Source organism: Cryptomeria japonica, chromosome 9 (assembly GCF_030272615.1).
Source record: "Cryptomeria japonica chromosome 9, Sugi_1.0, whole genome shotgun sequence".
In the NCBI taxonomy this organism is placed as follows: domain Eukaryota; kingdom Viridiplantae; phylum Streptophyta; class Pinopsida; order Cupressales; family Cupressaceae; genus Cryptomeria; species Cryptomeria japonica.
Genome location: NC_081413.1, coordinates 569,408,743 through 569,431,748, shown reverse-complemented (window position 1 = coordinate 569,431,748; position 23,006 = coordinate 569,408,743). Strand labels below are relative to the sequence as shown.

General features: G+C 37.6%; 1 protein-coding gene across 3 annotated transcripts in view; it reads left to right on the top strand.

Moving 5' to 3' along the window:
* The window catches only part of LOC131051283 (K(+) efflux antiporter 5), a 133,901-nt gene that overhangs the window by 34,204 nt on the left and 76,691 nt on the right, over positions 1-23,006 (top strand). For all 3 annotated transcript variants that reach the window (XM_057985730.2, XM_057985728.2, XM_057985729.2), the window contains exons 3-7: positions 6,941-7,008; positions 7,273-7,360; positions 7,457-7,518; positions 7,653-7,728; positions 7,885-7,959. In XM_057985730.2, coding sequence (XP_057841713.1) covers positions 6,941-7,008; positions 7,273-7,360; positions 7,457-7,518; positions 7,653-7,728; positions 7,885-7,959 — 369 coding nt within the window. The remainder of the gene's footprint in view (positions 1-6,940; positions 7,009-7,272; positions 7,361-7,456; positions 7,519-7,652; positions 7,729-7,884; positions 7,960-23,006) is intronic.

Here is a 23,006-nt window from a genome sequence, read left to right as displayed (position 1 = left end):
TCCAATAAAAATTAAGTAGAAGTCGCTACACCTAGGAGAAGACATTGACCTCAAATTTGGAAGCCATCACTGCAGGTTGAAAGTGATTCCGTCCATCCAGCAGTTGCTCTCTGCCAGAAGACCATAGAGCTGAAATCAGACCTTCAACCTGGGTATGCATGTGAATGTAGGAGTTTCTGAATAAATGAATAAAGACAATTAATGCTTCAGCTCTTTCTATCGTGTTGTCAATTTAGTTTCTTAATTTTCAGAATTTCCTATAGTACTGTATGTATTTGCTTTTTGTGTTAAAACACCAAGAAAATTGAAAAAAATATTACAAAACATCAAAACAAAAAAACCAGCATTGTCAGTTTCAGCAGTTAGAGCCTGTTGGGTTCGTACAGTCCATGTTGAGTAATGGTATAGGTTCCATATTGAAAGGGTTTGAGCTTATGATGGTGTTGACCCATGAATGATTTCTTATCCATATAATGTTAGACTCTCTCCCCAACTTGGAATTTGGACAGGATGTGATGCTTATTATGCATCTCCTTATACTTAGATTGAGAAGTTTCAAGTCTTGTGTGAAGTTGTGTCATGATCTTTGTCATGTTTTGAATAATATTAGAAGCTTGGTCTTGTTCTTTTTGTTGGTATGACAAAGAAGTTGGAGGAAGTGAAATTGGAATGTTATATGGAGCAAGAGGTTGGTATATGCAGAACATACTTGGAAAGGAGAATGACTAGAAGAGCTAATTATAGTTGTGTTACAAAGTCTTAAGATAGCTATCCCACTACTTATTCTTACCAGAGAGAGAATGAACTAAAGTTTGCTCTAGTTGTCCATATACTTATTTAGTTCATTAACATTTTTTATTTCTCTTGCTTCTCTCCCAAATGGAGAGTTTTCACCTCTTTCTTACTTTGGATTACCTTGCATGGTTTAGTAGAATGACCCCAATGCTTGTGATCTAAGTTACCGGTTCCGGTTCGGATTCAGGTTCAGATTCGGGTACGGATTCGCGGATTCGGCAAAAAAAAATAAAATTTGGGTATGGGTACGGGTTCGTCTGTACATATATATATATTTTTAAATTTTTTTTAATATATATATATATATATATATGTTCAAACTTCAAACATCAAAATTATATATGTTCACAGTTCAAACATACAAATATGAAACATACAATGTAACTTTCCCATACAATGATACATAAATGATAACAGATAAATCATAAATCATAAATCCATAATTGCCAATGCCAATAAATATTCTGATATTGATATCTTCTCTTCTTATTTTTTTCAGCTCAGTTACCGGTTCTTGCCTAACCCGTGGGCCCCGTTTTTGGGAACCCACGGGCTTGGGTTCACCCGGGTCCTCTTGGGTTCGCCCTGGGTCCCACCCGGGTCCTGCCCAGGCTGCTGGGTTCCCTGTGGGTCCTGCGTGATAGGACCCACAGGGAACCCAGCAGCCTGGGCAAGACCCGGGTGGGACCCAGGGTGAACCAGGCTGGGACCAGGACCGGGCAGGGACCAGGACCAGGACCCAGCCAGTTTAGGCAAGAACCGGTAACTGAGCTTGTGATAGCTAGGAAATTGTCTTTTGCTACTTGTAGTAGAGTAGGAGGATTAATTTGGAAATGTTGATTTTACTTCAAATAAAGCCAACGAAGGATAAGGGGCAAACTAGATATCAATTTAATAATGAACACATTTTCTTGAGTTTGTTGAAGTTATCAATATACTACTAAATAGATTGGCTTGGAACTTGCTTGAGTTGTAGCTATCAAGGTAACATGGCTCACATATATCTAGGGTAGTAAAATCCTTGCTCTAAGGTTGCATGGAAATATTATCAATGATTAATCTTCTCGTTTCTTGTTGCAAGAGCTAGTGTTTGTGAAGCTGACAATATACTGTTGAATAGATTGACTTGGAACTTGGTTGAGTTGTAGCCATCAAGCTTATTTGCAGATATTGGGGGTGGTTAAAATCTTTTTGTCTCTAGTTAAGAGCTAAACCTATCATATGAATGTGAGTCCTTTGGATCTTTTGATTGTTGGTCAAATCAAGTCAAGTTTTTAAATATGCATCAAGATTGCATATGCAAGATTTAAACTTCTTGCCATCAAAGCTTCCATTAAACTTTGGATTGGAAACCCTCCTTTCTAGTTTGACAACATGTGTAGTGGCTACATTGTGTCGAAGTGCCTTTTGAAATGTTGTAAGTAGATCTCACATGGCATGGTTTTGACTCTTTGCTTGATTTTGCAAAATTTGCTTGATAATGGTCATCATCAACAACTGTTGAGAAGTCTCTTCATGATGTGCATCTTTCTTGTGAGTCATTTGAAGCTCAAAATACAAGTAGAAAAAAATCTCTCTTATTGACAATTTTTTGCTGGGTATGAGGCGTGTCTCCAGGAAGAGAACATAATGTCTCACCCATCCCCTTTTTTTGTTTCTTGGGGACATCCTGAGAATGCCAACTCAGCATGGGGGATGTCTCTTGGGATGTTCCTCAGTAAGGGGACCTTGGGGGATGCCAAGGTGTCCTTGACATCCTCAACATTTAGGGTTTACAACCAAAAATTTATAGTTAAAGTTTTTAGGCATAATCTTGGTCTTCCCATCATCTTGTAAACTTTGTGATGTTTGGTCTTGTTGTGCGAAAAAAGTCTTATACCATTTTGAAACTTTAGCAACTTTAGCATCATGTCAATAAACTTTTACCTTTCTTACAAATTACAAATGTTAGATATACATTCAAAACTGAAAAAGAAACTTAATTGGATGGATTAGGTAATTTGGCTTAATCTCTTATGAGATGGTTTAGTATCATGGAATCATTGTCAATCATTCAGGTATAGAATCCTCATTTCCAACCATTTACACATCAATATAAATCTTAGTAACAATATATGGAAATTACATTTAAGTAGAATTTTAGTAGCCACTTCTCTAATGAAAATTCGCCATCAATGATTTTTTCCTTGTTTAAAGGTTCAATGTACTTTGAAAATCATCTTTTTGTGCTTTTATAAGCACCTATATTTTGGGTTTTTGTTTTTCTTATTCTCCGTAAAGGTTTGCTTTGTTATGAAAACTCCAAAAATCTTTCTTTAAGGATAAGTTATATTTAATAAAATATATAATATGACATTTAAAGAAAATAAATTAATTTAATTTAAGTTATATATTTGCTAATAGACCTAAGTTAGATGCTAGGAACCACAAAAGATGCATCTAAGCATGGATTTTGGTAATTGTTCACCAAATCCATTCCATTAAAAAGGGTAGATTATCCTACCAAACTGTCTCATCGTTTGATGCAAAAAGAAAACCAGGTTCATATGAATAGGGTATAGGGTAAATACTATAGCCCATACACTTTCTGGTTACAATAACATTTTTTGAGCAATCACCTTCTGGTTACAATGACATTTTCGGAGCAAAAAACAAGGATTCTTTAGTGGGAGCATTAAATTATGCAGGCTGCTCCCTTCCATATTAAATACTACATTTATCCATCTATGGGCTTAGTGGCATTTGCCAAGTCTTCATCACAAGAAACTTCATCAGTATGTAGATCTGCAGGCAGTTTAACACATAGACCTTTAGGAAGTTTAGCCAGGCATCAATTGACTTTACCTTGATTCTATATAATTGTACATAAATGCTCCAGAAAGCAATCTAGATGCACCTTTTCCTGTTCTTTCACTCCATTCATGTCCTTATGTAGCTTAAAAGAGCTATTGATGGCAAATTTTTGTTTAACCTATTGCAGTGCATTTCATTGATTGAATACAATATAAGGTTTCTTGTTTAAAGGTTCAATGATTGAAATACAATAAACTATTGAAGATTGGTTTGGCAGCAGTCAAAATCTCTAAATCCACTTGGAAAACTTCCAAAATGAGCCATAAAGTTTCTGCCATGTGATGCCTAGGAAGAGTAAATGAAGATCTATCAAGGATAATAGGTGGAAATCTTGAGGAGGTTAGTTCTATGGGCTGCAAATAAAGATCTATTAAGAACCAAGGGAAAACCTTAAGGAGGTTGGTTCTATGGCAAGAAAAGGGCCCAGTGATCAGTAAAGAATAAATCCAAGGCCATGCTCAGTTGAATATGATACCAATTGATATGAGCACACATGAATTAATCACATAAAAAATGTTTCTCAACAAAAATTATGCCAAACTTTTTTCGTATCATCTCTTATTTGGTACAAGATTCTTTTAGAAGGAAGCTTCAAGAAGAAGTTTCTAGAAAGAAAGCACTTAGAAGCTTCCAAAATAAGAGAAGTACTAAACTATTAAACATTATCATATTCTAATATTTAACTGATTGAATATCATTTCTAATCTAGAGACTAAGCTTTATTACATGGTGCGTTTTTGTATTTTTTCTCGAATGTTGTTCCTTCACCTTCTGAAGTTCATTGGGTTCTCTTTCCAATCGTAGATTGGGTTTCACTTTTTGCAGGTCGAAAATTGGACTTTGGATGTGTTACTCTTTTTTCCCCCAATGGCATCTATCATTAAAGTTTTCAACTCGTGGTAGTAGAAACCTTTGTTAGGATTGACTTGGCAAACTAAAAGATTAATTGTATTTCAATTCATTAGGAAAATATCTGAAGATTTCATAAAAGCTAGGGGAAAACCATTTTTTTTGTTATTTCAGTCCAAATAAAGAAAAAATAATGCTGCTTTTCCATCTGGCACAACCTAAAACATTTTTTTTTGGCTTTTTAAAACTAGCATGGGGCTGTAGGGGTTGTCCCTATTGGGGCATCTGGCACAACCTAAAACAATCTTTTTTGGCTTTTTAAAACTAGCATGGGGGTGTAGGGGTGGTTGTCCCTATTGGGGCCTGAGGTCAATGCTGCTGGTGCATTCCTTGTTCCAATATAAGGTGGGGTTGAGAGGGAAAGTCCCCAGCAGCAAGCCAAAATTAAGGCCTTCAAGGCCATATGGATCTTCACGGCATTCGCTATTTCCCCTTATTTTATTGCTTTTAATCAAGCTCCAAATCCTTCAAGAAATGTGGGTGTTAAGGCCATAAAGCAATAACTCAGACCTTAATTAAATGCGAATGGAATGGATATTTGCAGAAGGATGTGCATCTTTGTGTGTGCCATAACTGATCCAGCGTTTGGTTACTTCAGGAAAATCAAATCTAGAATGTAAAAATGAGGTTTTTATGGAAAATTGAAAAAATATGTAAATAGGAAAATTAAAAAACTGGATGAAAAACTGCAGTTTATTTGTGATTAGATTGGCTTTGAGAATTGTGCTTGCAATTATGGAGAAAAATTGCCAGCTTCAGCAATTGGGATAGTGATTAGATGAAATTATTAGTGATTTGATTTTAATCAGATTGTCAACTGGGATGAGCAAGTGATTTTTTTTTTGCTACTCTGGTTCAACTCTTTTTCTTACTTGCCTTGGATCTTATTGTCCTCCATGTCTTTCTCTAGAAATTGTGTGCCTTTTCATCTCAGTATCTTGCTTTGTAGAAACTTTTCCTATAATAGTTCTACTCTTTTATCTAAGAATTTTTCACTTTCCTTTTTTTGATTGCTTCACATTCTTTGAATGTTTCTTTTTCCTTGCCATTTCTCTTCTTTCCATTTCGTTTGCTTGACTTGTTTCTATATTTTTTGTTTACTTATGTTGTTGGAAGCCTTCCTTATTTGCTTGCCTTTTTGGCTCTGTTTTTTTTTCTTTACTTTTGTAAGACTTGTTTTCTTGTTCTTGTAGGAGCATCTTAGTGGTAAATGGAATGCATTCGCCATCTATTGGTGGCACTCACTTGATTTGCTTTGATCACAGTGTGATACTCTTTGGAAGGGAATGCTCTAGATCCATATTTCATTCATATTCTTGCATATTTGGAAACATCTCTTGTATGTAGCTTTTGGTGCTACAGTAAAAGAAATTTTGAATACTTTTAAAACCACGGTCTGCCTAGAATTAATGCACAATTACATATAATTGGATCCAAAATCGGTCGTCAGATGTAATCTTCTCTGTTGGTTTAAAGCCTAGGTGCTGGTACACTAGTATTTCATGAATAAATCTGCACTCTGAAAGAATCAGAAATCTCCTTCAAAGATCATTTCATGCCTGCTTTCATTAGTGTAACAACAACAAAAGATTTTAAAGAATGCAGTCGCCATGTGTTTTCCAGATTTCTCATGCTCATTCAGAAAGATCTTTAAGGGATAGTTACACCCCTAAAAATCTACAAATAAATTCTTTTTTTTGCAAGCATCAGAATATTGCCTACAAATTTTGCATTATCCAATTCAAGAATAGGGTTTACCTCCATTGCTTCCATACATGTGCTCTTGAAGCTCTTCTCTAATTGCTGCGTTTGGTTTTTGGCCTCTCAAATAAATTCCTCTAAACCCTTGTTATATTTGACTTACCTCTTGTGAGGGTTTGACTAAAAGGAGCCCCTGGGGGACATGATGCCCCCCTGCTTATTAGCATTTTAAATCTCTCCTTTAATCTTTCTGGAGATCCTTTTTTCAAATCACTTCTAATCTTTGAATATCTTCTCAAACTCACGTACTTGTATCTTTGCAATAATGAAGAGAAATAAGTAGTACTGGGTATGATTTAATTTCTATAATAATTATCTACATCTCTTATTGGTGTATCTTTGCACCTAATTGTGTGGATCATTTTTTCTAAGTGTAGATGTGTGAATTGGTATAATATCAATTTGTAATAAATGAGTAGATGGATACAATTTCATTAATGGGAGATGCTTTATGTCCATTATTTCTAGTTGTATGCAAGGAATCCGACAATGTTGATGATTCTATTGTTGTGTTGACTTGTAACCTTGCACCTATCTTCATGACACGATTTGGGCTGTTTATTTTGGTACTTTTCTAGATATTGTTTGACATTTATTGATTATGGATGGCTATATTTTTCAGGCAGTATTGGAGACTGTGGCCAGGGTTACTCATGACAAGCCGAAGAAAAATGACACTCAAGAAGAAAAGTAAGAGCTATTTTCTTTCCCTTTATTCTGTTTCTGTTTAAGCTATTAGATGTTCAATTTGGTACTGTTAGACATCATAACGATTTCAGCTTTATTTGATGATTAAGATGAATTTCTTGAACATCATACAGGGTTGGAATATTAAGTTAGCTAGTCATACCTCTTTTGTTGACATTGTATCAGCTTGTGTTGATGAATGGGATGATTTTATACTTTTTCCCAGAATTCTCATTCCATGCATATTTTGCTAAATTCTCTTCTCAGTGGGACGAGATCATTCCAGTTGCAGGATGTTTTTAACTTGGACAATGAAAATGGTGCAGATGATATGCCGACTTTAATTGATCGCAAGGTGCACTTCTCTGATATTAGATTCTCCCTTTATGCATCTTTTTTGGAATCTCGCAATGCTCTATGTTAATGTGGTTTTGTTTGGGGACATTTTCAGGATAATGTATTCGTAATGTCTAATCCAAAATCAAAATATCCAGTGCTCCAGTTAGATGTGAGGTATAAATGTTTCTTCAAGTTGTTTTTCATTTAAGCTTTAAGTGATCTTTATATGCAATCATTTGAAGTTTCTGGGAATTTGCACTCTTCCTTCTATATTGGCTTATGTGTGACAAGTCTTTTTATCCGTGCAGGTTCATTTCAGATTTAGTGGTGGTGATTGTTTCTGCTGCAATTGGGGGCATTGCATTTGCTTGTCTGGGGCAGCCGGTCCATTTCTAACTGTACCAGTAATTTTTAAGAGTTATTTATTGAAAAAATTGAGGCATTTTGAATTGCATGCCGTTTTAGAAAATCTTACTCTTATTGGCTTGCTATCAGGAGGTGAAAAGTTTCTGATTGTTTTTAAATTATAAAACTGGGCAGGTTATTACTGGTTACTTACTTGCAGGGTCTATTATTGGACCAGGTGGTTTGAGTTTTGTCAGTGAGATGGTACAGGCAAGTAATTGTGTGTTTGTGTTAATAGCTTAGTTTTGCTTTAAGATTTTCAATATTTTCTGCCTTTCATCTTTAGTAGACGAGTGTATGTGGGAACATTGAAAAGAAATTTGAGCTTTTTCTTCTATAATGTATTTGTAGAGAGAACTCTTCATTTTAGAGGCTATGCTGCAGATGGGTTAACATGTAGAATGTTGTTATTTTCAAAGACTTCTTTTAGTAAGTTCTCCTGTTATTGGTATTCTGATAATTATAAGATATTTACAGTAATTGTCTTTGTTTTCTAAAATGTGTGTTAGAATTAAAATTATAGAAGTGTTGCTGTCTTTCGAAGTGCGTGTGTGTTCTTACTGTAAGAACACAAACAACCAGAGAGTAGAAGAAAAATAATTGAATGATCTTGAATAATCGGATTAATTAATTATGAATATACAACTGTATATAAAGGAATTACAAGATGGTGTTCTAAAAAGAACGAACCGTTAATCTAAAGCTTCAACATGAAGCTAAAACGCTTAAAACGCTAAATACAGCTAAAAAGCTAAACACTAAAAAGTAAACTATGCGTTCTTATAAAAGAAGCAATAGTTGCACTTCAAAGACTAAACGAACCAAAAAGTTAAATAAGTCAACAAATAAGATGATGAACTAAAAAGCTAAATGACTAACTAAATGGCCATTAATAGAACCACTAAAAAGGTAATTGACTAAAAGAATTAATTATTCTATTACCCTCCCTTAATGGTCATTGTATCAACTAAGTATCCAACAGAAGACACTGCAGGTGTTTTGATCACAAACGCAAGAACACTCTGCTGTTGCGGATACCCTCGTAGGATCTGCAAAGTGTCAATGACCAAGAATAGTTGATTCCGTCCGACTGATGTAATCCTCACATGCGAATTATAGAATCGTCACACGCGAATTACAAAAGCCTGAAACCAAGATTTTGAGGAAATATCGGCAAACCCTTTAAAGAGCAACAAACACAATTTTAGCAAAAACCACAAAAACTTTTGCAGAAGAGCACTGAGGACTGTTTGCTCCAGCAACTCCAAAACAGATTGCAAGATTACCACGGTTGCAAATATTCACCCTAGCAGCTCTAGGTGCGACCCAAAATAGATTGCAACAAAGCACGATTTTTGAGGAAAAAATTGTCCAAACCTAAAAATTGGAGTTCACAAATCATTGTTTTTTTGGGAAAAAGGTAAAAACCCAAAGATACGAACACCCATCATAAATCCCAAAGTTCCCAGACTCGGACTCGGCTCGGACTCGGCAAGGCTGACTCAGCTCGTGACTCGGCTCGGCTGACTCGGCTCATGACTCGGCTTGAACTCGGCAATGACTCGGCAAAATAAGAAAACCCTTGAAATTTAGAGTTTTTTAACGATTTAAAACTTGTTTCATACACCCATTATTGAATTAAGCTTAAAGACACTATAACATCATCAAATAGAAGCTAATTTGATCACATACATAAACATACATCCATCACATGCGTAGAAATGTAAATTGTAGCTGAAGGAATTAGAAAACATAGATATATAGAGTTATAAATGTTGTCCAATGTATATAAAATCCATGACTTCAAATGTTCCCAAACATATATGTAACTATAAAGTGTAAACAAAAACAAGTCTATGGCTCAGGCTCAGACTCAACCTCGTCTATCTGCCTCCTAGAAAGGCATCTAAGGTAGCTCTTGGATGACTGAGTAGCCATAGTCTCTGCCTGTGATGTGCCAGTCTGAGTAGCCATAGGTGCTGTGCTTGATCTTGCTCTATCCTCCTCCTCTGCCATAGCCACAACCTCAGCCTCTCTGTCTGCCTGGTCAACCCACTCAAGGTCCTCATCAATGAAGACTGGATCGGTGGACTCAGTGAGCCAATCGGACTCGGGGTCGACTTCCTCTAGAGTGATCGGACTGCACTTTTTTAAGTGACGCCGGCCGGGTCATGACCCTCGGACTCGGCGAGTCAGGGAGTGACTCGCTGACTTGGCGAGTCAGGCGAGTCACGCCCCCTAACCCGTCCGAGCCTGGGTCACGGTCACTGTGACCCGGCAGGGGTCACCCGGTCCGCCGACTCGCGTGACTCGTTGTGAGCAGAGAAACGGGACTCGCCCGGACTCGCCCAAACTCGGCGAGTCCGAGTACGAGTCATGCTCGGCGAGTCCTAGGGACTCGGACTCGGACTCGTCCGAGTCTGGGGAGTAAACTCGCCAGACTCGCCGAGTTGGCGAGTTTGGCTCAAAATCGCCAGACTCGGCGAGACCTGAGCCCCAGACCCGGCTACTGGCTGGGTTAATAAAATGACAAAAAAAAAAACATTTTAAAAAGTTTTTTTTAAAAGTAATAAGTTTTTTTGGAAGGGCGAAATTTGACATTTTGGTCTCTCCGTCAGGATTATTTTATGGAATATAACATTTAAGTATAAGAAAGAAGAAAGATACAAGGAAACTTATACTTTAAGTTATATTCCATATATACTGTCAGGATGTTTGAGAGTGGTTTCAGGCCTCCAGGAGTTATATTGCAAAATCTAGTTTTTGGAGGATTCTTCAGTTTTCCAGACTTAGTCAAATTTCAGGATCAGGACATTCCAGACTTAGTCAAATTTCAGGATCAGGACATTCCAGATAGCCAAATTTCAGGGCATTTGAAGATCAGGATGACATTCCAGACTTTATCACTCACCAACTTGACCTAGCTTGGACCTTCAAGAATGATACTCACTCACCAAGCAAGACCCAATTAGCAACAAGAGCAAAACCAGGCCCTAAGGAAGACTCTCAAAGAGACCCTAATTCAGACTTGTAATAAGTTTTTTTGGCCTCGCGGGGCGCTTCCCCTCGACCTCGCCCTGTATCGCGACAGGGAGCGCTGCCCCTTGACCCACCTTGGGGGCATTGCCCCCAAACCCCCGTCGAAAAATATGGGGGAAACTGCGTCGATAGAAGTAGAGAAAATTTAACCTCCGAGTCTGACACTGATTGGATCGACCAGGTAGATATAGAGGTTGAGACTGTAGCCATGGCAGAGGAGGAGCGGAGAGCACGAGCACAGACAGGAGATTCAAAGGCAGATAGTGACACGGATGTTCTTGATGTTGGTGAGCATGGCATGGTGTCACGGGGAGCGGCTATGGCAGTCGAATCATCCAGGACCTACCTTAGACGCCTTCGCAGGGGGCCGGGGCTGGAGGGTGCAGGCTCCTCTGAGCCATAGACTTGTAGTTGTATTTACCTTTGGTATTTGTATGAAACATTTGATGATGATCATATGATGACATGGATTTTTTATTCCATGAGTTTTGTAATATTGTATACATTTGACAATATTTATATATCTATGTTTGTTATTTTCTTCAGCTACAATTTGCGATTATGCTTATGTGATTGATGTATACTTGTGTATGTAATCAAATGAGCCGAGTTTGATGATGTTATTGTGTCTTTAAGGTGTATTCGATAAAGGGTGTCTGAAACAAGTTTTAAATATTTAAAAATCTCTAAATTTCTTGAGTTTTTCACTATCCCGAGTCCAGCCGAGTCTGGAGCCGAGTCTGACGCCGAGTCCCGAGTCCGAGTACGAGTCGGCCTTGCCGAGTCCGAGTCCCGTTTCTTTGGTTGTGAGTCACGAAATTCTGATAAATCCAGATAACCAAAATCTCACGTGAACTTCACGAATTATAGATGATTTTCGAGGACAAAATCGAAAAATACCAATGTACAATTTTTTTGTGAAAACCCATAAACAATTTTTTTTAGGAAAAAATCATAAAAACCCTTAGACAATTTTTTAGGAAAAAATCATGAAAACCCTGGGACTTGTAGGACGAGAGGCCTTGCCCAAATCAATCTTGATCAAGGCAACAATATTCAAATATCATCATCATGCACTGTTTCCAGGTGTTGTAGGTGCGGCTGTTGAACTTTTGACTGTTTTCCAACATGATATTGGTCAAAGATGCTATCATGGAAACTGATGTTGAATGAGGTCAACCTTGTGAAGGCATGAAAAACAAGATAGAAGAATCTGATTAAAAATCAGAATAGAAACAACCAACACAAATATCGAGATGCTGAAAAAACATTGGCACAAAATTCGAGGCACAAATCCCAATGTGCAAATTGCTGAAAACTCAAAAATTTTCCTGCATATCCTAGGTCACAGAAAAACAATCAGCAAAAAATATTGGCACAACTCCTGAGGCAAAAATCTTGATACGGAATCCAAGACGTGAAATTCTGGAAAACCAAGAAAATTTGCTAAAAACCCAAAACAATGTGCAAAGCCAGAACTCTGATTTTTTTGATAAAAAATCTACAAAACCTTAGTTTTCTGAAAAAAACCAGAAAATATTTTCTGCAGAAAAGAAAAAATTAGAAAACCCAAGGTGGTGGATTACAGAAAATCATGCAGAATCAGGTCACAACCTTCAGAAAGCATTTCAAAAAACACTTTGTTGGAAAAAATCACGCAGAGTAGCAAAAACATGGCGCCCAAAAAAATCGCGAGCTGGGCTGTTTCCGACGAAATCGCAAGTCGGAAAATTTGCGAAAATTGTGTGGCTTAAAAAACAAATAGACAAAAATCCGCACGTAGGGCACCAAAAACAACGTGCGCTGTGGAGAAAATCGCATGCTAATGACGTTGCGGCCGGCTAAAACACAGAAACCCCGATGATTCCGTGATTTGTTTTGTTGCAGAAAAAAACAACTGGAAATTAGACTCTTGCATAGAGAAAAATGGAGAGAAAATCCCGACGAAAATCGCGATGCTGTCAAAAAACAAAGACCCTGCAAAACCCTCAAAATTATCAGAAGAAGACCATGAAAAATCTTTGGAAACTCATCTGCCCACGAACTGCGAAATCACCCAGTAGCCAATCAGATTTTTTCATAAAAAAAAATCGCTTAAAAAATTTCTTGAATATTTTTCTAGGTAGGAAGAGGCTACAAATTTTTTATTAAAAAATTCCCCAAATCCTAAAAAATCCCGTTGACTCGCTTTGATACCATAAAAAATAATTGAATGATCTTGAATAATCGGATTAATTAATTACGAATATACAACTGTATATAAAACAATTACAAGACGGTGTTCTAAAAAGAACGAACAGTTAATCTAAAGCTTCAACATGAAGCTAAAATGCTTAAAACGCTAAATAAAGCTAAAAAGTTAAACACTAAAAAGCAAACTATGCATTCTTATAAAAGAAGCAATAGTTGCACTTAAAAGACTAAATGGATTAAATGAACTAAAAAGCTAAATAAGTCGACAACTAAGATGATGAACTAAAAAGCTAAATGACTAACTGTTGGTGTTGGAAATAAGCCACACCCGGACCGACGATGGACTAGTCCAAGAGGGGCCAGTAGCTCAGTGGTAGAACACTCCAGCAGCGTATGGAAGGTCCTAGGTTTGAGTCCCAGCTGGTCCATGTCTCAACATGGTATCAGAGCCAGGTCCAGGCTAGGAGCCCCAAGCACACGAGAGGTGTGGCTTAAGGGGGGTGTTGGTGTTGGAAATAAGCCACACCCGGACCAACGATGGACTGGTCCAAGAGGGGCCAGTAGCTCAGTGGTAGAGCACTCCAGCAGCGTATGGAAGGTCCTAGGTTCGAGTCCTAGCTGGTCCATGTCTCAACAACTGGTACATTTGAATATGCCTATTTGTTATGTTGCTTCAATGAGCATTGAACAACACTACAAAAGAATTGAGATACAGGACATGGTCTTCAGACAACGAAAGGAAAGAATTTCTTAAAATTTTCAATCAAGAATGTGAAAGGGAGATTTCATCCTTCCAAAAGATTTAAGACACGAGTCATGACCTTAAGACAACAAGGGGACAGAATAAAATAATTAATTATTCTAATAGAATATGTATGTTCTAGTGGTTCTATTAATTATAGCATGCATGTGAAAACATTATAGAACCTTAAGTTTTAAAATACAACATTTGTGTTCAAAATTCATTGTCAATACTCAATATGCATTCATAAATCAGAATTCAATGTCAATATGCACGTGATATTAAAAAGATAACATACAAAATGCCCAAAGGCTACACTGCTGCCATATAGTTTCATTTTCAATTACGATATGAAAATACAAAAGAACAAAGTACACTGCTGCCCCTAGTCTGCATCTCCTAACACTGCATCAAAATCAGAGTCCACCTCATCAAATGGAATCCCAACCAATCACCCTAGTGTATCCTCCTCATCAACTTGGGCCACGTCTTCGGGATCATCATCCCTTTGTAGATTCAAACTCTTTTCCCTCTATCCTGCTTCTCTTTCAATGGCTGCTTGCTCCAAACCCTCTTGCTGCTCCAATTTTTTTTTCACATACAAATGATCAAATAAGTCAAATTTTTTTGCCTAATGAATTTTAGGGTGACCTGGGACATAGGGGCCCACAAAACAATTAAAAAGTGCCCTTTTTGCAACTTGAAAGTGTTTTTTTTAAAGTCTCCCTGACGTTGGGGATGTCTGGTTGTCCTCGGGGATGGTTGGGGGATGTGTACTTGGGACAAATGACGTTTCCGAAAAAGGGGACGCTGTTTCCAATTTTAGGCAATAAAGGGGGCATCCTCTGGCTGTCCCCAGTACAGGGACAGGGTTTTCAAGACCGGGGACATGTCCCTGGGTCTCATAGGTCCTATCCTATGTACCTTGGGATGCATCCCTTGCATTTTTGGACTTGCAGCCTATATGAAACATTTTAGGGATTTAGGGGCGACTTGGAAACCTCTCCTACTTGTCTTGATCTCTGGAAAATCCAGGAAATGTCACTGGGACGACTTTTTTTCTTTTTCTTTTTCTCCAGGAGAAATCAGGTAATGGCATTCCCACAGATTAATGTGATGAATTCAACACTTTTGACAAACTGGTGATTTGATTCTCGCTGCTAGTTGCAATTGGTAATTTCTCCATGATGAGAAAGCACTTAGTTTTTGATGCTCTCTCCTGCCAAACCTGTATTTTAATGTCCTGTACCATCTAATACTTTTTTGATTTCTCAGCATTTAAGAGATTGCCTCTTATTCAAAAACATGCCAAGAAGTACAACTAAATCTCTTTATGGATCATGTCCAATATACATCTCTTTTAGTATTGAAATGACGTTCTTCTTAAATGAAGTTCATCCTATGAATGATTATAGAGTTTCTAAGCTGCATTTCTGATATCGTGAGCACTCCACCCCACATGCGTACTTGGGCATGCATGCACTCACACACACACACTCTTGTGCACATGCATGCACACACACACTTGTGTGCATGAGCATGCATGCACACACATACAAACACCATAGCTTTTAATTATTGAAGGAAATGTTTAGACATTGTGATGGTTTTTACAACTTGGTGGGATGAAATAGGCGAAATATTGTCTTATGTGATTAGGGCTATATAATAATGGTGGTCCATATATATCATCATAGTTAAATGTGGAAAGAAATGCCAATACAGTGTGATGGTTCTTACAAGTTTTGGATGTCATATGCAAAATATCATCATTTGTGAATAGGGAAGTATACTAATTAATAGTGTTTCTTGTTACAAAAAGCCTTTTGACAGTGTGATGGTTTGTACAACTTAGAGGGATGGAATATGCAAAATATCATCATTTGTGATTAGGGTGTATAATAGTGGTGGTCCATATTGTCATGTCCATATTCACACATGGACACAAACGCTAACAGAATTTTATTCTTTTTAAAACGATTAACTTGAAATACACTCTTGTCCGCTACACATGGTAGTACATCATGTGCACTCAACATCGTTGCACGTGCAATGTATTGAAGAGCACACCACATTATGTAAGGGATAAGATTTAAGCAAGTGACATGAAACTCATTTACAATGTCCCTTTTTTGGTCAATTCCAACATTCTTGGAGGGAGTTGGTTCAATCAAAATAGTTTTTTGACAATGATAGAATGTTCCACAGGTCAAGATTTTCCAAGTGCAGATCCAACTTTTAGGGAGCCTTCAACACTTCTTGGAGAGCACCAACTTTCTTAAGACCTTGGGATGTGTGGTTAAAAGTAATTAAATAAATAATTTAAGTTGTCTTAAGGTGACTTTATATTTTTTCTAATCAGTTAAAGATATTTTATTAATATTGATATTAAAAACTACAAAATGTACATATTTCATATACCTATCTGTAAATTCCCCCCCCCCCCCCCCACCCTTGGACAGTCTTGCTTTTCATCTTGCTATCATCACTCCCCTGCTACCCCAGCTTCTAAAGCCCTACCATTACATACAAAACTATATAAGGATCAAGCGACCTTTAGCCGTAATTCAAACGTTGTCATATCATATACAAAATTCACAAAATTAACACACAATTTTTGCTCAAAGCTTCCTATTTTTTTGATGCCTGTCCTCCCTAGAAGTCTCTTGCCATGAAGCCTCTTCCTCACAGGTGCCTGGCCAATTTGCACTTGCATTGCATGTTCTTTCTGCTAGTCGGCGATATAATCCTTCAGGAATTGCCAACCTATCACCTCCTCCTCCTATTCATCTCTGTCATTCCCTGCCTTCCAGATGAGAAATGGTCGCTTGGGAGGTGTATATTCTGCAACATGTTACCATTCTCCATCAGGAGTGTTAAAACCTTCCTTGGCCACCTACCAAGAATTACCAATGACAATAAATTTCATTAAACCCACTCACTTCAACTTGCAAGTCGTACCTCTATTTCCTCTATCTGCATATCTTGGAGATCGAACCACCAATTTTCAATATTGCTTGCTTTTAAAGAGCTCGCCCATTTCGATAAGGTGTCCGCCACCTTATTTCTGTCTCTTCTTATATGAGAGACTTTAAAATCTTAGAATAAATATAGTTTTTCTCTAATAATTTTAATTAATTTATTGAGTTTTCAGTTTTGTGCTTCCCCTTTTGAAATGTCATTGACAACTATTTGCGAATCTCCTTTCAGGTGCACTTTGGGTACCGACATTCTGCATGCCATATCAATTGCCAGTAATGCTGCACTGGCTTCATTATTTGTACCATCCGGAAGCTTTTGAGCACTAATTGCCAAGGAATTCCCCAACTCATCTCTAGCAACACAACCTGCTCCGGAAGGCCCGGGGTTGCCTTTGGAAGCCCCATCAAAGTTGACTTTGATCCACCCCATGTCTGGCTTTTTCCATTGAACTGATTCTGACTGTTTCAAAGATGGATTAGCCCATAAAGGCCCATTAACGGGCTTAAGGTGACTTTATATTATTAAGACAACTTATGATTATTTATTTATATTAAAGAAGGGTGGCCTACATCATAAAGCATTTTTGAAAGAGGGCCAAAAAAGCATTAGCACTAGGGATGGAGTACAAGTGACTTAAAAGGTTATTATTTAAAAGTGACATTGAAATGAAGGATTAAAAAGTAATATTAAATTAAAAGTTCTGAAAAAGTCACTTTATTTTATTATTAAGGGAGAAAGTGAATTTTTAAAAGGGAAATTATCGGTTTCTCTAAGGAGTTGTGTAGAGAATAAAGGTTAGATTGAATATTGCGTTTGTTATTTGCTTTGAGTGAGAACATGAGTTCTTCTCATATTTTTGAGGATGGAAACCCTCTTGGAACACTAGTTTCGAGGACGAAAACCCCTCTAACTAGAAAGAGTGATTTCATCTAGAAGTTGATTGTGTGCTGAAAATATTGGGTTTTAGACCTGTAAAGTGATTGATTTATCATTCTGTTTGATATTCATTGTGTTCATGGTAATTTGGGTTCACTTTTGGTGTGTTTTGGAGTAGATTTTAGATTATGCAGGTTGAGTAGTGTGCTGGGCATGCTCTTTGCAAGATTTCAGATTGTTATTTGTGCTGGTCAGACCTGTTAGTCAGTGTTTATCAGTCAGAGGGAATTTACAGTGTTGTATATAAGTTCGGGATGATTTATGCAATCTACTTCAACTGTGTTTTTGCTTTGAGTGGTAACATTGCATTTGTTAATTGATTTGAGTGAGAACTTTGCATTTGGCATTTGTTGTTTGCTTTGAGTGAGAACATTGCATTTGTTATTTGTTGTTTCACTTTATTTGCGTTGAGTGAAAACATGAGTTATTCTATTATTTGGAGACAGAAACCCACTTGGAATGCTAGTTTCAGGGATGAAAATTCCTCTAACTAGAAAGATTGATTTCATCCAGAAGTTGATTGTGTTCTGGAAATATTGGGTTTTAGACCCACAAAGTGATTGATTTTTCGTTCTGTTTGATGTCCATTGTGTTCATGGTGCTTTGGGTTCATTTTTTGGTGTGATTTGGAGTAGTTTTTAGTTTATGCATGTTTAGTATTTTTTGGGCATATTCTTTGCAAGGTTTCAGAGTGTTTTAGTGCTGGTCAGATCTGTTATTCAGTGTTTATCAGTCCTAGAGGGAATCCAGTGTTGTATTTAAGTTTGGGATGATTTATACAACCTACATCAACTATGTTTCAGTTTGGGGTATTGTTGTGACCATTTCACACATCGCCCCATTGCAAATGGGGACCCCTGCTTTTTGCTTTTCTGGGGTTTGTTTTTAGGTTTTTTAGGGTTTTGTTTGTTAGCCTTTGCATTTTGAGTGTCGCCAAGGGGATCACCTGGATAGTAGGTTCTGCTTGAGTTAGGTCAAGTTGGTGAGTGATGAAGTCTGGAATGTCCTGAAATTTGGCTAAGTCTGGAATGTCCTGATCCTGAAATTTGACTAAGTCTGGAAACTGAAAAACCTCCAAAAATTAGATTTTGCAATATAACTCTTGGAGGTCTGAAACCACTCTCAAACATCCTGAAAGTATATATGGAATATAACTTAAAGTATAAGAATACTTAAATGTTATATTCCATAAAATTATCCTGACAGAGAGTTCAAAAAGTCAAAATTCACTCCTGACCCTCAAAGAAGGCCCACAGTGAAAAATCGCTCCTGACCCTCAGAGAGGACCCACAACGAGATTTTGATTTCCTTCATTTTGCAATGGAAAAGGACTAAGTTTTGAGCATGAAAGGGAAATGAATGACTTTCTCCACCCACCTGAAGAAGTTTTGGCTAGAAATGATGAAGGACCTTGTTGAAAATAGAAAAATCGCTCTTGACCCTCAGAGAGGGCCCACAACGAGAAATCTTATAAGGGTCATTGCTAGCCTTATTTGGTCGACTTAAGATGTCAAAGGCATGGGGATGGATGAAATGAGCATAATGAAGTATCCAGACTTGATCAAAGATGATAAATTGAAGGAGTTTTGCCCAAGAAAGGTAAAATCGCTCCTGACCCTCAGAGAGGGTCCACAACGATTTTCTTTGTGTGCACATTTTTGGACCTTTCTTGGACATGAATTTTTATTCATAGCAAAGAACAAGACGATATCTCCCTTTGCAAAGTGATTTTTAGATGAAAAGTGAAACATTTTGGTCCAGGTAGCAAAAATCGCTCCTGACCCTTAGAGAGGGTCCACAGCGAGATTTTCAAATATGCATTATTCTTGCAAGATCAAAGTGATTTTATGATTGGAAGGGATGAAGGAAAGCATGTTCTATCCGTTGAATATAATTTGGAGGATCAACACAAGAAGAAATCAACCCAAAATGAAAAAATCGCTCCTGACCCTCACTGAAGGCCCACAACGAAAAATCGCTCCGGACCCTCAGAGAAGGCCCATAGCGAAAAATCGCTCTGGACCCTTAGAGAGGGCCCACAGCGAGAAACCTAAAATGGGAATTTTTCATCCAAGTTTGAGGAAAGCTAAGGTTAGGCATGGGTTAGAAATGATGTTTGAAGAGCCTTGAAGTGAAAAGAAATCGTTGAGAATCAATAATTTTGAAGGCAATTTCAAAAATCGCTCCAGACCCTCAGAGAGGGCCCATAGCGATTTTCCAGTTTTCTCTCCTTTGTTTGAAGAATTGAGATAAAAACTTGCTTGGACAGGAGGAGAACGTGATGTGTTATGCCTTGGAGGTGATTTGAAGATTAAAAGATAAAGGAATTTGCCTAAAACCAAAAAATCGCTCCGGACCCTCAGTGAAGGCCCACAGCGAGATTTTCAAAAAATGCATGTTTTCTTCAAAATGGTGCAAAGGCAAGGTTAGGACAAGGAGAAGAGACCTCCAAGAACATGATGAATATTGTTTTGCCTTTGAAACTTGATGATTTTGGTCAGAAAATGAAAAGTCACTCCTGACCTTCACTGAAGGCCCACAGCGAAAAATCGCTCCGGACCCTCAGAGAGGGCCCATAGCGATATTGTTGAAAATCCTCATTTTACCTTGCAACACCAAAGCGAATTTAGTTGGAGTGGATTAAGGAAGGACATTGCCAAATGACGAATGAAGTTTCAATGAAAAATGATGAAGAATCAAACCTAAAATCAAAAAGTCGCTCCGGACCCTCAGAGAGGGCCCATAGCGATTTTCCAGTTTCCTCTCCTTTGTTTGAGGAATTGAGACCAAATCTTGTGTGGATAGGAAGAAGAGATGATATTTTGTGTCTTGGAAGCAATTTGGAATCCAAAAGATGAAGGATTAGGAGCAAGATTGAAAAATCGCTCCTGACCCTCAGTGAGGGTCCAGGGCGAAATTATTTGCAAACTTCATTAAGCCTTGTTTTAAAAATTAATATTCTCCAAATTGCATTAGATCGCCAAAATTGCTAATTTTGAGGCATTTGAAAAAATTAAAATTAAATTGGCATTAAATAAAAGACATTTTGGCATTTAATAAATTAATTTTAAGCCTTAAAAAATCGAACTTCTATCTTGGAGGCATTTAAAATTAATTTTTATTAAATTAAAATTAAATATAAAGCACTTAAGGCCTTATTTTCATTTATTTTGCCAAGTCGGCCCCCCTTTTTTGGAATTTTATTTATTTTTTAACCTCTTTTTGCCAAGTCGGCCAAGAGGGAGCAAAGGGGTGAGCGCTCTATATATTGGAGGTGTTTTTTCACAATTCAAATCATTCAATCATTGCTTCAAGTGCGAAATTGGAGAGCTATTTGAGGAGCGAAATCCAGAGGTTGAAGTGCGAATTGGAGGAGCGAAATCTAGCTAGAGTGGAGCGAATTTCTACTAAGTGTTGAAGATCAAAGAGGGTGGAGTCTATTCTTTTTGAAGCTGGAGGAGGCGCAATTCATCCAAGGGAGAATTTTGATTTAAATTTTGCCTAGCAAAATCCATTTTTTGCATCTTTTCTTAGAGCTTGTTTCAAGAGGAGGTATGGCAAAATCATCTTGACACCCTTGTTTAAGGTTTGATTTTTAGACACATTTTTAGAAAAGTCTAAGTATTGCATGGTTAATTAGGAAATGATAACTCTAGATTTATCATGAAGTTTCCTAATTAAAATCTTAAATCTTCCTTTTAAGTTTAATTTCTAGACTTCAAGATATATTACTAATTTTGAAATGTTGTGTAGGTGTCAAGATGGCGACTCCAAAGGCAGGAGCATCTACAAGTCGGCAGGTTCTCATCAAGGACAATCAAGCAAGGATAAGGGCGACCTCCTCCAGTCTAGCATTGACAAAGATGGCCTTCTTCGGACTAACATCATCAGGAATGACTTCTTCCAATCCAGCATTCCAAGGCGAGGTACATCAATCATCCTGCACATCAAAGACAAGAGAAGTTAAAGCAAGGGTTCGTTGAAGAAGCAGATAGTTTCAGAAGAGTTAATTAAAGCTAGCTTCTCAGCAACATCAAATTGGCATCAACCAAGTGTCAGACGAGTTGGCATCCTAGTCATCACTTCTCCAGTCAGTGTGGTCCACCTCAGCATGTCCAGATTCAATGTACCTAACTCATGGAAGATGGCACAAACTTCGATGTACCTACCCCAGCTATCCATTGGTCGAATTTTTCGGAGAAGACATGTGTCCTTAAAATGTAATTTTATCATTGGTCAAGCATTAAATGTTATGTAATGGTTGTAACAAACCCTAATTAGGGTTTTCATTATTGAATCTTGGCCATTGATCTCAAATTGATCTTAGCCATCGAATTGTATTATGGGCACTATATAAGCCTCGACTCTTCATTTTGTAAAGGCAGTTGGAAGCAGATAGAGTGGAGTTAGTGAATAGAGAGTCAGTAGTTAGAATAGTGAACTAGTCAAGTTGGTAGAATAGCAATTAGAGTAGAGTAGAGAGAGAAGGCAAAGATTGTTGCCAAGATGTTGTTGTAAAAGGCTTGTAAAACTTCATTGAAGAAATGGTGAAATTTATGGGTCGATTCAACAATTTGCATGGTCTCTATACTTCTCATATTTGATTTCATGTTATTAGATGAGTGGAAGAAATGTGTTTGATTGATGGTGAAATTCGTATGTCCATACTACTAGCTGTTTGTTGATTGCAGACTTGCCTTGTGTAGTCAACTGGAATCGTTCAGCTTAAGCTTAACTTCAATTGTCGCTTCTTCATTGATATGCATTAGCCTGATGGTGTCTATGCCTGCAGTGATGATTTGAACATCATAAAGCTTTCCTTCGAAGATCGCACTAACCTTGTGGAGATGGTCCTGGGATGTCAAAACAAGACCTAGTTAGAATTTCATCAAAGATCAATCATTGCTCCTACATTCCTTAGTATTAGGATTAGATTCTTTCCTCACCCTCATCTTTTTTCCTTTTTTCAAATCAAGGCTAGTAAAAATCCCGTGTTCCAGCGATATTCAAAGCAAATCAGACGTTCAGTCATCAAGTGTAAGTCCCCTTGTGATTCCAGCAAAATCACATCATACCACAAAGAGCTTATCCACACGTAGAGATCCTACAACAAAGAACCTTGAAGTCACCTTGATTGATCCTTTTCGCGATATCTTCAGCATTCAAAGGCTTTATTCAAGAGAGGATAAGGTACCTTTAGGTATTTTCTTTTGTGTTTGGTCGTGTACAAAATACACGTCAACAGGTATGTTTCCTTCATTTTGAGGTTGTTGTATCAACAGATGGTAGTGTTTGCAACATGTAATAGTAAGGGGTCGCCCCTAGCCCTCAGCCCTTAGAATGACAATCGAAATAGCCTTATATT